The following is a 16854-nucleotide window of genomic DNA, read 5'->3' on the forward strand; positions in this document are numbered from 1 at the left end:
AATGTGCGGATTTTCCCTTTTTTTTAGGGGAAGCTGAGAAGTTCAGGAGATGATTACTTTGTATATCTGCTCTCAGAAAATATCTAAAATTTAACATGATTGGACTCAGCCTCTTACTGCTGCTGTCAAAGATAAATAAAGCTGGACATCAGTTAGAGTGGTAAGACAGATTTTAATCAGTAATATACTCTTGCAATTTCGATTTGTACAGAAGTGACTGGGCATTTTAAAGGGAGAATGAGGGAGTAGAAAGGGAGGTGAGCAGGGGCTCAGTAGAGTTGGGGAAGCGGAAAAATTACCAAGGGGTGGTCAGTGTAAATGCTGATTAGGCCAGCTGTGTCAATTAGCTGCAATTATCAAAATTAGGATTCTTGCTTCATACAGAGACTGGGAGACAGAGGCCCTATCCTTACTGGTGATTACATTTTAAAGGAATGGCTTTCAGGTCCTTGAGAAAGACACCCGTGAACTGTAGGAGCTACATATATATCTCAAAGGGATAGAGGAAAGATTCACAATTGTAAATATATTTTAATAAATGCTCTAAGAAAGGATGGTCATGGGCCTATTTTCAGGTGTTGGGTAGAACAAACAGTAAATTCTTTGGGGAGCCTTGAGCTTTTTAGGCAGGCACTTTAAGGGGGTCTAGGGTCATCCTAGGGATGACTTGAGCTGTTAGAAACTATGTTAAAGTCTTTTAACATGGGGGTAGGGGAGTGGATGAAATCATTTGTGTTGAGAATCTGTAGTTTTTACAAGCCAAGGTTGAAGTATAGTCGAGATGAGGGCTCAGAGGGCCTGCTAGAGTCTGATCAAGGAGAGAATGTTTCTCACTGAGTAATTTTAAGACATGTTGTATGGTCAGGCCACCCAAGATGGCTGTTCTCTTGCTCTCTGTACATCCCCTACTTGACCAGTGCCTGCTTCACCTATACCCTGCTTACATGACTGACCTTGACCTTCCTACATACTTGCCCCCACCGCAGCTAGTGACTGTGCCTCACTGCCCCCCTATAACTGGTAATTTTCATGCTCCCCCACCCCCACCCCCAGAGCAAAAACTGCCACCATGTCCTGCCTGCCATGGGGTGTCGCTCCAGGACCTTGCTTCCGACACGTAGATCCTCCCCCCCCCCCCCCCCATCCATTAAATCATGTCTCTGTTGCTGACTCCGGGCTCTTCCTTTGGTCTTGAACCTGGGCAACTACAGCCTTACAGGCCTGTGGGGTACAGCCCAACACATTATTTTAGTTTAATTTTTAAAAAAACTTTATTTGCCAAAGCCTTCCTTTTTTCCATCTGTAAAATAAGAATTACTTATTAACATCTCATACAGCTCTTAGGAGCATCTAATGCAGTGCTGTCCAATAGAAGTATTGGACAAGACTCACATGCTATTATCAACAACCTCATAGCCACAGTTTTAAAAAAGTATATAGAAATAACAGTAGAAATTAATGTTAGTAATTATTTTATTTACCTAATATATTCAAAATATTTCAACTTGTAATCAACATTTTAAAATTATTGGGAGATTTTATGTTCTGTTTTCGTCATATGTATTTTACATTTACAACACCTCAGTTCGGGCCCGCCACAATTCAAGGGTTCAGTACTTCTGGCTGCTGCATTAGACAGAGCAGCTCTACAGGCCTTGCTGATGTGAGCGTGGGGCGGGCCTTAGCCAGATGGGAGCGGAGCTTCTCAGAACGCGTTTTGGGCCTCGTCGGCTGCCGTAAGAAGCGCCGGTAGTGGCCGCGCCACGTCCCTTGTCGCGGAGGGAAGGGGATCGGTTGGGCCTCTGGGCGGTTGGCCATGGCCTTTACGCTGTACTCGCTGCTGCAGGCGGCCCTGCTGTGCGTCAATGCCATCGCCGTGCTGCACGAGGAGCGATTCCTCAAGAACAGTGAGTGGGGCCGCGGGGGCGGGCCGAGGGGGCGGCAGCGAGCTCCGGGGGCGCGGGCCCGAGTCGGGCCGCGTGAGTGGACCATTTGGGCCGGGACAGACGGGCGGCCGAGGGCTCGCCTCTTGGGGCCCTTCCTTGGGTGGGGAAGCCGAGCCACTTTTGTCTCACCAGTGGAGTGAAGATTGTTCAGTGGGGTGAAGATTGTTCAACAGACGCCCACTGTGTGTCGGACCCTGCGTGTCGGGATGGGGGGAGGCGGGGATGAGCCAGGAAACGACCCTGCCTGCGTCCAGTTTAGGTTAGGAATTTAGTACCTTTCTCTGTGACCGCTTTTAATTGTCAAAAACCTGGGGTGTGTGTTTTCAGTGAAAGAGGGAGGGGCGTGGCTCATTTTGGAGCGTAGGTAATCAGAAGAATGAACTGGTGGAAGGCCATAGGGGTTCCTGGGCTTTGGGGATAAGAGGAAAGGGGACGTGTTGGGGTTATCACGACATACAGTCAACCATGTTCCAAGAAAAGTTTATTCAGCACAGTTTATTGGGTGCCTAGGATGTGCCAGGCTAGAATCTGAGAATACAGAGAAGACAGAAGTTATGCCTACCGGGATCTCACAATCCAGCGACCTCTATGCCACCTGGGCAGACTGCTTTTTTCTGCATGAGGCACAATTAAGGCAGGATACTGTGTGATGTGCATCATTTGTCACAGCGTACCAATTATGTCTATGTAGATCACTGAAACTCAAACCCATGAGCAAGATTTATTGGTTTCATTTTTTTCCTTCAGGAGAGATTTATTGAGCACATATTATGTGCCAGCCGAAATGAGGTTAAAACAGTTGCCCTGCCCTCCTAATGAAAGTTAATCTAAATAAAAACTGAACAAGTACCAATAACAAGTATGCAGAATGTTACAAAAGAGAAGTGCTGGGAGATACTAGCTTGTGAATCTTTGAAAGTTTGCAGGAAGTGTGTGTAACCCGAAATCAGATAAGTCAGTAAACATTAACTAGGTGAAGGGTCGGGAGGTGATGAGTAAGAGCTGGTGTGAAAATTGGTGTGGAACTGTCGTAAGCAGGGCAGTGACATGACTTGGTTTGTGTTATTTGCTGGTTACTGTGTGGAGAACAGATCAGAAGTGTAGAGGAGTGGATGTGGAAAGCACCATTCCAAATAGGGCAAGTAGAGATGGTGGGTGTAATATAAGTTGAATGGGTATAATAACAATAATGATACCTAACACTTAACACTTACCATGTGCCAGGATCTGTATCTAGTGCTTTCTACATATTAACTTGTGTAACCCTCACAACAACCCTATGAGACAAGTACTGTTTTCATTCCTACAAAAGAGTTGGTAGCTTTCCTAAGAGATCACACATAGAGAGCAGCAGAGTTAGGGTTCAGTTCAGGCAGTCTGACTCACGTTCATCTCTTCACCACTGTGCTATCCAGAAAAGTAGAAGGAATCACATTGTGGGTTGAATCGTATGCCCCTAAAAGATATATTAAAGTCCTAACCCTTGTTTCCTTTTTTTGGAAATAACGTCTTTGCAGGTGAAATTAAGTTAAGATGAGGTCACACTGGAAAAGGATGGACCCCCAAGTCCAATGAGGTGTCCCTATGGGGAGAGAGAGATACAGAGACACACAGACACAGGGGGAAGAAGGCCATGTGACAACAGAGGCAGAGACGAGTGGTGCATCTGCAGTCCAGAGAATGCCAAGAATTGCCAGTAACTACCGGAAGCTAGGAGAGAGGCATAGACATTATCCCAAGAGCCCCCAAAAGGAACCAACTCTGCCAACACCTTGGTTTTGGACTTCTGGCCTCCAGAACTGTGAAAAAATAAACTTTCATTGTGCTAAGCCACATAGTTTGTGGCACTTTGATATAATAGCCCTAGGAAACTAGTACAAATCAGAAAATATTTTAAACCTAGAAAAGATAGAATTTACTGTTTGGACATTGGGAATGAAGAGAGAGGAAAAAGTCAAAGATCTCTCTTGGTTTTCTGGTTTAAGCAACTGAGTGAAGGGTAGTAGCTTTACTGAGTTGGCACTGGTGGAAAATTGTGGGGGGTGGTGCAGGTAACAAGGTGAAGAGATAAAGAAGTTTCACACATGCTGAGATTGAGATTTCTGTGAGATACGCCAAGTGGAGATATGGAATAGTCAGTTGGACTTAAGTCCATAGACCAGAAGCAAGAGCCAGAGTGGAGACTGAGATTTGAGTCTGTCAACCACAGATGATAAATTAAGCCATGTGAAGAGATGAAATTGTTCAGGGAAGGAATAGAGTACAAAGGAGAATTGTTGACTAGGACAGTCCTAAAATCTCTTCCAGTATTTAATGTTCAGGTGATGATAGAAGAGCTGACAGGAGAAATTGATGAGTGAGCAAAACAGAGAGATGGGGAAATCTAGACAGTGGGATTGCACAGAGGCCAAGGAGTGTTTGAAGCAGGAGAGAGAATACAACAGTGGAATGTTCTGAGAAGCCAAGCAAGATAAGGACTGAAAAGTGTCCTGAGGATTCAGGGTAGTAGAGGTCATTGGTGATTCTGTAAGAGCAGTTACAACAGTGGGTAAAATCCACATTGGAATGGGGAGGAGCGAGTGGAAAGTCATAGAATGGAGACAGCACAATTATCCAAATGTATCACTGAGTTGGAGGAAATGAAATGGTAGCTGGAAGGGGATGCAGAGATATGTTTTATGATTGTTTTGTTTTTTAGGTCTCAGCAGCGACAATGAGAACTAGTCAGGTCTCTTCAATAAGTCAATGCCATGAAATAAGTGGGGAGGAAGTGACCACTGAGGCAAATATACAAAATATAAAAAAGACAAAAAGAGAGAGAGAGATGTAGGGAGATATTCATATGCAGCATGTGGACCTTGATTGAATTCTAGTTCAAACATATCAACTGTAAAAAACATTTTGGTAACATTTGAAGAAATTTGAGTATGGAGTAGATACTAGGTGATATTAAAGAATCACTGTACATCTTGTTAGTGTGATAAAAATGCACACTGAAATATTTCAGTACCAGTAATTTATTTTTAAAGTAATCAAGCAGAAAAAAAGATGAAGCACGTAGGCAAAAAATCAATAATTATTAAATCTGAGTGATAGGTATGTTTTAAAACTTCCATAATTAAAGGTTAGAAAAGGAATTGCTAGGGGAAAAGATCTAGTAATGAGAGAAAAATAAAAGGTACAGGAGAGAAATGAGGTAATTGATAACTCAAGGATTCTGAGAAGGTGGATAAGGATGGGTCCTAAGGCACAGATGGAGGAGATGGCATTAAGTGGGAGGTGGGATACTTTCTTCATTGAAAAAGGAGGAAGGATTAGCTGGAGAAGGAGGAGGTTCCCAGATTTGGTGGCAGGAAATTTTTCTTCATTCCTTATAACAAATAGGCCAGTCACTGTGAGCTAGGTGGAAAAGATGTAGCAGTGAGCATAACACAGTCTCTTTGTTCTCGTATCTTAGAGTCTAATGGTAGAACAGATAAATAATTATACAAATACTTGAGTCTAGGATAAATGCTTTGAAGGAAGAGAACTGGGTGAGAACCATGGGAATATAACCTCCTGGTTGAATCAGACCAGCATCAGTTCCTAAGGAAATAGCATTTAAAGCTAAGTCCTGGAATAGGAATAGGAATTAGCCTATTTTTAGGTACCTTTAAGACTTCAAAGTAGAGATACCATGTAGGCGTTTGCATATACAGGTCTGGTGCCCAGAAGGGAGGAGGTCTGGGAAGGATTTACACGTGGGGAGTTTTGGTGTTGGCTGGTAATTTGAAACCATTGGAATGAAGGCTATTTCTCAGAGGGAGAAGAGGTTCAAGGATTGAGTCCTGAGATTACTCATTCCTGTCAGGGTTCTTGGCTGCAAGCAATAGAAGCTGACTCTGCCTGATTAAACAGAAAGAAATTTACTAAAAGGTTGTTGGACAATAGAACAATGGAGCAGAGTGGAGAATCCAAATACAGACACATACTTATATGGACACTTAATTTATGATAAAGTTAACAGTAGAGTGTGATAGAAAGGATGGTCCTTCAATAAATGATTCTAGGTTAACTGGATATTCAAAAAGAAATAAGTGAATCTTGACCGTCTGCCTCAGGCTAAACACATAAGCCAATTGCAAGAGCATTGTAGATCTAAATGAGAAAGGTAAAACAAAGCTAGAAGGAAACAAACTTTTTCTGAAAGGGCCATATTAAAAATAGTAGGCTTATTGCAGGCCAGGTGGCAGAACTGAGGCTATTAAGCGGGTATCTATATAACCGTTTATAAATGTGAGACATCATTCTTTTTTCCCCCAGCTTTGAGATCTAATTGACACATAACATTGTCTAAGTTTAAGATGTACATGTGATGATTTGATTCACTTATATATTGCAAAATGCTTACCACAGTAAGGCTGGTTAGCATATCCTTCACCTCACATAATTATCATTTTGTTGTTAATGTTGTTGTGTTGAGAACATTTAAGATTTACTCTCAGAGCAACTTACAAGTAAACAGTGTTGGATCACCATGCTGTACAGTAGATCCCCAGAGCTTATTCATCTAATAACTGAAAATTAGTGCCTTTTGACCAACATCTCCCCATTTCCCCTACCACTCCACTCCTGGCAACCACCATATTACTCTCTCTTTCTATGAGTTTGATGGTTTTAGATCCCACGTATAAGTGAGATAATACAGTACTTGTCTTCCTCTGAGTTATTTCACTTAGCATAATGTCCTCAAGGTCCATCTGTGTTGTCACATATGGCAGGTTTTCCTTGTTTATGGCTGAATGATATTTCATTATATATGTACACCACATTTTCTTTATCCATTCATCTGTCACTGGACACGTAGATCGTTTCCATGTCTTGGATATTGTGAATAGTGCTGCAGTGCACATGGGAGTGCAAATATCTCCTCGAGATAATGACTTCATCTCTTTTGGAAAAATACCCAGAAATGGGATTGCTGGATCATATAGCACTTCTATTATATTGTAAATTTTTTGAGGAACCTCCATACTGCTTTCCATAGTGGCTGTACTAATTTACATTCCTATCAACAGTGCACAAAGGTTCCCTTTTTTCACATCCTTGCCAGCATTTATTGTCTCTTGTCTTTTTGGTAATAGTCATTCTAACAAGTGTGACGTGATATTTCATTGTGGCTTTGATTTACATTTTTCTGATGAATAGTGATGTTGAGCACCTTTTCATGTACTTGTTGGCCATTTTTATTTCTTCTTTGGAAAAATACCTAATCAAGTCCTCTGCCCAGTTTTAATCGAATTATTTGGAAATGCAATTATTAATGGAAAGCACCTCCACAATGGTAGTGTGAGAACCTCCACTGGACCCTCTTTCCAATAAAACAACTATAACTAGTGAAAATTATTTTAAAAGCGAACATTTGAAATCTCTGGGAATTGTCATAAGAGTGTACAACAAATGAAGAAACTTTTTTTGTTTTCCCCAAGAAAATCTATTAAAGCTCAGTAAGAGCAGTGAGAATCTCTGGCATTTGGGCCACAACCAGCTCTTCCTTCTCTCCAACACACACACACACACACACAAAGGAAATGATAAAGATTATGGTGAAAATTAATGGAATACAGAGTGGGAAAACAATAGAATTAACAAAACTAAAAGCTAGTTCTTTCAGAAGATCAACAAAATCGGCAAACATTTAGCTAGACCAAGAAAAAAGGAAAGAAGCCTCAAATTACTAAAATCAGGAATGAAAGGTGACATCACTATCTTAGAGAATGAAAAGGATTATAAGGGAATGCTGTGAACAACTGTATGCCAACAAATTAGATGACTTAGATGAAATGGACAAATTCCTAGATAGACAACAAACTATTGAACTGACTTAAGAACTAGGAAATCTGATTAGACCTGTAACATGTAAAGAGATTGAGTTAGTAACTTAAAGACTGAACAAAGAAAAACCCAGGCTTCATTGCTGGATTTTACCAAACATTTAAAGAAGACTTAACACCGAAATAGAGAGGAGAGAAGACATCCCAACTCATGCAGTGAGGCCAGTATTAACCTGATATGAAAACCAGACACAGCACAAGAAAAGAAACTCCAGACCAGTATCTGCTGAATATAGACACAAAAATTCTCTACAGAATACTGGCAAACTAAACCAAGTGGGATTTACCCTGGGAGTGCAGGGTTGGTTTAACATTTTTAAATCAATTAATGTAATTCATCATATTAATAAAATAAATAAAAATCACATGATATAATAGATGCAGAAAAACATTTGACAAAACCTAATACCCTTTCATGATAAAACGTTCAACAAACTAGGAATAGGAAGGAACTTCCTCAATCTGATAAAGAACATCTTTGAAAACCCCCCAGTTAACAGACTTGATGATGAAAGACTAAGTGCTTTCCCCAGCTAGGAATAAGAAAAGGATCTTGCCACTCCTTTTTAACATTGTACTGGAGATTCTATCTATGGCAATTAGACAAGAAAAAGAAATAACAAACATCCAGATTGTGAGGTTGAAAAAGTAAATCTCTTGTTTGCAGATGACATAATCTTGTATATAGAAAGTCCTAAGGAATCACTAAAAAACTATTAGAACTAAGAAATGAGTTTAGTAAGTTTGCAAGATACAAGATCAGGAACCACAATCAGTTGTTTTCCTGTACATGAACAATGAACAATCAAAAATGAAATTAGGGCCTCCTTGGTGGCGCAGTGGTTGAGAGTCCGCCTGCCGATGCAGGGGATACGGGTTCGTGCCCCGGTCTGGGAGGATCCCACTTGCTGCGGAGCGGCTGGGCCCGTGAGCCATGGCCGCTGAGCTTGCGCGTCCGGCAACGGGAGAGGCCACGACAGTGAGAGGCCCACATATTGCAGAAAAAAAAAAAATGAAATTAAAGAAACATCATTTACAATAACATCAAAAAGAACAAAATACTTAGGAACAAATTTAACAGAATAAGTGTAAGTCTTATACTATGAAAACTACAAGGCATTGTTGAGTGAAATTAAAGAAGAATAAAGATTTTTAAAGATAATTAATGGGTATAAAAACACTCCATGTTCATGGATTGGAAGACTAAATATTGTTAGGATAACAATACTTAATATTACTGATGTACAGAATTAATGCAATGTCTATCCAAATCCCAGTTGGCTTTCTTTTGGCAGAAACTGACAAGTTGGGTTCTAAAGGAAATTCAAGGGATCCAGAATAGCCAAAACAACTTCGAAAGAGAATACAGTGCCCAGACCTTACTCCAGACCTGCGTTTAAATTTCCCAGAAGTGAAGTTGAGCAGTGTCTTTTCCAGAATTTCTACAGATGATTGAGATTTGTGCTCCTAGATGACAACCACTGCCACAAACTATTGGAATGGCCTAGAATTGTTAGTACTTTGCCCTCCAGAACTTTGCTTTCCACATTTCCTCATTTATCCAGAAATAGTATAGAAATATTTTGTTTGTGCATGTGTTTTGAATATGGTTCCAGAACTAAGGGAAAACACCACATTGCCTTGACTAAGTGGATAAGCCATTGTTCTAAAATATCTGAATAGTTTTAAGATAGAATTTTAAAATATTTTGTGTTAAATATTGTTTACATAAGCTCTTAACTCTTCTTACCTAGATTTTCATAGTAACCTCCTCACTGGTCACACTCCATCCATTTTTGCTTCTCTTTGTTCTCCCTTCTATGGGAAGCTGAGCATGTTTCTCAGTGTTTGAAATTCTGAGTTCTTCAATATCCCTAGCCTTCAACGTAAAATTCATACTCCCTTGTGTGACTTATAAACCCACCGTAATGTTTCCCTTCCTCTCTGTCCTTCCCCTCTTTTACCCTTCCCTAATATTTACCGTGTACCTTTTTTTACCATGATACTCTTCTTCACTGCTGAGCCTTTACTCAAATTATTTTCTCTGCCTGTGATGACCCTGATTTACTTCATTTCTTTGACTGGCTAACTCTTCAGCCTATCCTTTGAGGCCTACTTCTGGCATTTGCCTTTCCCAGAAACCATCTCTGACCCATTTTGTGGGTAATATACCACTGCAGTTTCTTTTCTGTCTCCTCCAGTAGACTGACAACAAGGGTCCTTTCATCTTTACAATTCATTCCATCAGTCAATGAATGTTTTCTAAATAACTTTATGTTTCCATTGTCATATTCTTGTGATTCCTGACCTGAGAGCTATTATATTTATACACATAGGTTAGCCATTATCTTGGCAATAGTGCAGAGAACGTGTTGTTTCTTTCAGTGCTCCACAATGATGCTAATTTCCTTTATGTACAAGAAAATCACATAGTGGATTTATCTATTTATTTATTTTTGGCTACGTTGGGTCTTCGTTGCTCTGCATGGGCTTTCTCTAGTTGTGGTGAGCGGGGACTTATCTTCACTGCGGTGCGCGGGCTTCTCATTGTGGTGGCTTCTCTTGTTGTAGAGCATGGGCTCTAGGTGTGGTGCGGGCTTCAGTAGTTGTGGCATGCAGGCTCAGTACTTATGGCTCACGGGCTTAGTAGTTGTGGCTCACGGGCTCTAGAGCGCAGGCTCAGTAGTTGTGGCACACGGGCTTAGTTGCTCCGCGGCATGTGGGATCTTCCCAGACCAGGGCTCGAGCCCGTGTCCCCTGCATTGGCAGGTGGATTCTTAACCACTGCACCACCAGGGAAGTCCCACTCCTTCTTTTTTATGGCATCTTGTTCTCCGGGGCTTATAGCTACAGTAGTTGTTCTCTCTCTAAGGATGTTTGTTTTTTTAAAAAATGAACTCCTACTTCTTGCATTGTCTCTTCCTCAAAGTCTTCTTTTCTGGTTTTGTTCTGTCTTTCCACGTTAAGAATTGTTCCCTCTTGACTGTCAGTTCATTCTAAAGAGTAAAGCACTGAGAGGCTCTTAGGAAGCTCTGTGTATGTGGTTGGGATTTGCTCACCAGTGGGCCTCTCTGTAAGTTCGCTGTTTCATTAAAGCCCTGAGTATGTCAGTATCTGAAGTCTTCTTGGGCAGCTGGTCGATTTCCAGAATAATTTTACAACTTCCTGTCTGCAGAATATAAGTGTTCTTATTTCCAGGCTTACGTGAGACACAAGCAAGGAAAGTGGGCGGGAGTCTGACACTTAGGTTTGCAGACTTTAATTCAATCTACCCTCCCTAGATGTCCCCAGGTCCAGAGCTTCCATGCTTCAGTCTCTGCTGAGAGTAAACCTCCTGTCTTCTGAGGGTGTAAGAGAGGGACATTCTTCCTATCAGTTCAGTTTAGGGAAGGGGATGGGATGGGAGGGGAAGGAGGAGCAGCGCTAACTGCTGTTGTGGAGACTTTTCAATTAGTCCTCCGGTGTCTCAGCTTTGTTGCCCTCAGTGGCATTTTGAAGTTTCTTTCAAGTTTCCAGGGTTCTCAGCACCATTCACCTCAGTTTTTTATTGTGTGCTCCCTGGATGTTTAGGTTTCAGCCTTCTCTGCTAAGTCAGTTATTCTTCCCTTTATTTTTTATTTATTTTTGCGGTACGTGGGCCTCTCACTGTTGTGGCCTCTCCCGTTGTGGAGCACAGGCTCCGGACCCGCAGGCTCAGCAGCCATGGCTCACAGGCCCAGCCGCTCGACAGCATGTGGAATCTTCCTGGACTGGGGCACGAACCCGTGTCCCCTGCATCGGCAGGCAGACTCTCAACCACTGTGCCACCAGGGAAGCCCTAATGTCATTTTTAGTAGGGTTTCAGGAGAAAGCCAAGATAAAAGTGTGTATCCATTGATGGGGTTCAGGATGTGCTACCCCCAAATAAGACACCATGGCATGTTGAATATCTTAAGCTGAAGGAATTAGAGAAAACACCAGAATCAGAGAGGTCACTCCGCCCTCCTCCCTTCCCTGGCCCTTCTTTCTTGAAAGCAGGAGATAAATCTCCCATGTGAAAGGTATCCTTCCTGTACCAGGGGGAAAGGAGACATTCTTATCACCAGAGACAGGGAATTTAGGGCCAGGAAGACTGTATAAACAGACATTATTGCATTTCCTACCCATAGCCCAAACCCCTTTGTTTTGTTAATTCTTCACAAATTTGTTCTTTTGTCTAAAAGGTAGAAAAACTTCCTGCTTTGGTCAGTTTTTCAGATCTTCATTTTCTTGTGAAGACTCGCAGGTACATGTAAAAACTTAATAAAATTTGTGTGCTTTTCTCCTGTTAATCTGTCTTTGTCAGTTTAATTTTCAGACAAAGCCAGGGACCCTAAGAGGGTCAAGGAAAACTTTCTCCATCGTTACAGTAACCAATATGTTTAACCAAAACCAGGCTGCTTTCTTATTGTGCAGAGTTGTTAAGTAGGTTTATATGAGTAAGACTAAACTGGTTTGGAAAATGATACACCTGGTGGTGGTGGTCATTTTGTGTTTTATGTCCTTCTAGAGACACTATTATGAAATAGTTTTTACCACATTATAAGCAGTTAAAGGCTGGTACTACACCTTTGAACTTAGATTACAAAAAGAGGACTGCCATGTAGTGGAGAATGCTGATTGAGCTCCCTGGAAGAGTGAGGCAGGTACGTGGGAGAAAGAACTTACAGTAGAACTTGTTATATGGTAAAAGTCAGCGTTGGAGAAACAGCGTAAGTGTATTTGCTCGTCGGAGACAGAAGTAGATCCAGAAGTAGGAAGCAAGATGCAGGTGTATCTTCTGAGATTGTTTTTATCTTGGAGAGATGTGTACATTTAATATTGGAGGATTTCTTCCTCCCTCCTGCAAAGCTACAATTGAATGATTGGTTACACTTCGTGTGTCTTAAAAATAAAGAAACATGTTTCTTTGGAAGTTTTATCTGCGATTCTAGGATTTACCTTATCTTTCTTTATCCAAAATTAACTTGGTCTGCTATAAATTCAGTTTAATTCCACATTTACTAAGTACTTGCTCTGGGTGGGGGAGAGGGGAAAGGTAAAGACAGACTAAATTCAGTTCCTGTCTTCCAGGAATTTATAAGGTAACTTACAACCAATAGTTACTATTTGGGGAGCAAAGAGAAAGGTTTATTATGACATGGGAGGGAATTAGGAAAGGCCCTGACATTGAAGTCAGACAAACCTAGATTCAGAAGCTGCCTTTAACATGTATAGCAATTAGTGGGTAATTGAGTAACCACTAGTTACTTGGAGGGTTGTAGTATGATACAAGGCTAGCATGTCAATTTAAGGAGTTTCTAACTTCGCTCAGTAGGCAATGGGAATCATCACACATTGTGAGCTAGAAAGATCTGACACTTTAAGGGAGAAAGAAGTCGAGAGGAAATTGCAGAGGCATCTGTTGAGAGTCTGGCAAGAGATAGTAGAGGCTGTGGTATTAACCACTGTGATAGAAGTTGTGCTGCGGGAGCCCTGTGGATGGGGAAGGCTGTAAGCACAAGTGAGCTAGGCCTTGAAGGGTGAGTGGGAGTGAAAACACATCAGCTCTGCTGTGAACTTGAATTTTACATTAGTTTTATACCACAACATATCTCAGTGTTGATGTGACCAAAAAATTAAAACAAAACAAGCAACCATTATTTAACCTTTATTTCAACCAAGTAAAAGTTGATTAAACAAAGTGAAATCTTGTTACCTGATACATGGTTCTTTCATGTATAAAATAAAAACTTGTTCTGTCTTCAAGTTTAAGGGTTAACATGTCAGGAATTAATTAAGCCCTGTAGTTATATGAGAGTAAAAAAATACATAGTCGTGTGAGATATGAAAAGTGGACCTGAAATGAGGACAAGAGAAGGACGTTGCAGAAATGAGGACATGTAAGCCTCTAGAAGAATGCGTAAGGCAATAAAAAAAGAATTAGCAGATAAAGGTAAAGAAATAATGATTTATATTATCAGGAAAATGATAGAAGGTAAAAGACTCATTTACTGAAAATAGGTGGGGTTAGGGTTAGATAATAGGCTAAATTCCTTACCTCAAAATTGAGAAATGAAGAGGAATGATCAAGTTAAAAAGATGTGCCTCTGTTGTCAGGTTAGAGCATGCTATGAAGGCATAACCAAGCTGCAACCAGGTTTACATTAACATTTCCCCAGGTGAACAGATAGTGAAGCTCAGCTGCAACACTTTTATACTGATAATTACTTTGGGTTTTATGAATTCTGAACTGAGCTAATTATTCAACTTGACAATATGCTTTGGTTTTCAATTCTGACCTGAAAAATATTGTTTGTTAGTTTAGAAAAAGAGAAAGAAAACAATCAGGGTGTCACAACAGTCATCTTTACTGAATACAATGCCATGGAAGAATTTATTAGACTGTAGTTTATTTCATAAAATCAAAATCGAAATTAAATGAGTTTGTGCTGCTTATCAAAAGTAAAAAATATACTCAAGTTTTTAAGTCATATAATTTATATCTAACAAAGGCTCAAAATCATCTTTAGAAGGTGACTAATGAGGGAGCAAGGTGAGTGCATAATAAATTTTATCACAGCTAATCATCTTTATATTATGCAGTTGGCTGGGGAACAGACCAGGGAATTGGTGGATTTGGAGAAGAGCCAGGAATTAAATCTCAGCTAATGAACCTTATTCGATCTGTGAGAACTGTGATGAGAGGTAAGAAGAAAAACTAGTGGAATGCTCTTAATTTTGTGGTTTGATTTAAGTAGCAAAACTTCCAAGTGTGAATGCCATTTTTGTAGTGGGAACTTTTTTCTATAATATTTAACTTGGCTTTACTGCTTAAAAAGTTACTAGTTTCTTTCCTAGCTTGCCTCTTATTTCTATCTAAGCCACTTGATGCAGATGGAATGATCAGTGATGTAATATTTGCATGCTACCTGTATGTCACCTCTCAGAGTTGAAAGACAATGGTGTTCTTACCTTTTAGAAATTCTTTTGCTTCTAAGTAAAAAAGTCATCTAGAGCCCTGTAAGACTTTCAAGAGAAAAATACAGGTCCCATATCTGCTATTTTTATTAGAATATATTTTAGAGCAACTCAAGAATTCAAAACCTTTTATTTAAAACCATTAAAATTAGGGTCTCTATCTCTCTGTCTCTTTGTTAGCTGATTTCATCACAGCTTTGGGTAGAGTGATAAGTTTCATTCTTAATTTAGTGATGAAGCAACAGAATCTTCTTTGCCCTGTATTTCTAATGTCAGTTGTCACTGGCAGCCATGTGGGTCTACTTCTGCCTGGGTCCCAGTATATTTCTGTGTTCCTAGAGCTGCACCAGCACTATCCACAGATGACTTTATATTGATCTTGTACCAGTGTGACCCTTATCCCCAGTCACACAAGCCCACTTTACAATAAGTTTTGGATTTTGTGATCCAATGCATGTTTGAATGTTACTTTGTTATAAGGATTTGCAATGTGATTCTGATGACATACTGTATTTCCATCCTTCCTGGATGCTAGTAAAACTGTGTCTTAATTTTTTTCTGATTTTTTTAATAATAAAAAACTGTTTTGTTTTTTTTTCTTTGCAGTGCCATTGATAATAGTAAACTCGATTGCAATTATATTACTTTTACTATTTGGGTGAAGATCAGTGGGGGAAATGGAGACTCAGGAGAAGAGCTGCCAGCAGAAGTTATTACTTCAGTCTTATTGGAACCTGCGTATCTTAGCTGGCTGACCTTGGACTTGACAAAAATGTAAACCTGCCAATAAAACCAGAGTCCCTATTTATCTGATTTTTTTTAATGTTGCACTTATAGTTTTATTGCAAAAAGATCAGATCATCAGAGGCGAGATTGGAATACATTTGATTGCTGACTGCTGATAAAAGTTCATGCTATGGTAAAGATTGTTAAAAGGGTGCAGGACTGTCACTTCTGTGTTTTTAGAGGTTTCTTTCTTTGACTTCTCAGGGATGAATTTTTTTTTCAAAGTTCCTTGTGACTTAGCTATGATGTGAGAATGATTATCCTCCTAGATAAAATTTAAAGGATTTTTAAAATATCAAATGTTAGATAGGAAATTTGGATTATTTTATTTTGAACTCTTTGGTTAAATATTTTGTCTGTATACTGTTTCAGCTATGAAAAATTCAAATTCATAGTAACTATTGAAGAGCAATACTCTGATTTCTGGGAGAATTCTAATTTTGTAAGTCGGTTAGTCACATGATGATTGTGTTTTTAAGTTTTAAGTTCTTTTCTTGTGTTTGTTATTTTATTAATTGGCCTGAATGATGAGACCAGGTCAGTATCTACATATTTCCATAGGTAAAAAAAATCTGTATAGAAAAGTCTATGCCCTTTTTAACAATGATGACTTATCTTTTAAAATCAGCATAAATAGCAGCCTGCAGGAGCAATCCTAAACAATCACCATTAAACCATACTACGTAAGAAGACTTTATTGTGAAGCATTTACCTCCCCAAATTATCACATTTCCGTTTCTTGGAGTAGCACATTAAGGGGTGTGATTTGTAATTCTTCATTCTGTCAGTCAGTAGAGCATTCATGGTGGATAAATTGTCTTTTGTTTTTTTATGTCTTAGACCATTTGCTTATCCCATAATACTGTTTTATGCAGAAAGATTAAAACAATGTAAATGATTTTTCTGGGAAGTATTAGTTATAATATTTTAAAGGGGGTGGAATGGAATCTTTGTCTATAGAACATTTGTAAATAAAGTTCAATTTCCAAGTCAAACACTTGTTTTTGTACTTCAGTATATAACCTGTCAATTAATTTCATTTTGTGTGCAACACTTATATATGTTCTTTGCTATAAAATCATTGAGCACAGACTTAATGAAAGTAAACATTCACATTCCTTTTTTTTTTTTCTTCAATGAATTAACAGAATTGCTGACATATCAGGAAGACTCGCGAGCAATTTCGATTCTATGACTTAAGTTACTTCTAAAACTTTGGAGCAGGTATTGGATGCCTATTGGCCATGCCTGAGCTGGAGATGGAAGAGCGG

The 16854-nt window shown here is 39.8% G+C and overlaps 1 protein-coding gene across 1 annotated transcript; it reads left to right on the forward strand.

Annotated features, from left to right (window-relative positions):
- The first annotated feature begins 1813 nt into the window (after positions 1-1813).
- On the forward strand, positions 1814-16578 carry IER3IP1 (immediate early response 3 interacting protein 1). The gene is made up of 3 exons (XM_007465607.1): positions 1814-1907; positions 14423-14524; positions 15404-16578. Exons 1-3 carry the CDS (start codon positions 1817-1819, stop codon positions 15457-15459), a joined length of 249 nt encoding a protein of 82 aa, XP_007465669.1. The 5' UTR covers positions 1814-1816; the 3' UTR covers positions 15460-16578.
- The last annotated feature ends 276 nt before the right edge of the window (positions 16579-16854 follow it).

This window comes from Lipotes vexillifer, unplaced genomic scaffold (genome assembly GCF_000442215.2).
Source record: "Lipotes vexillifer unplaced genomic scaffold, Lipotes_vexillifer_v1.1 scaffold36, whole genome shotgun sequence".
NCBI classification, from domain to species: Eukaryota; Metazoa; Chordata; class Mammalia; order Artiodactyla; family Lipotidae; genus Lipotes; species Lipotes vexillifer.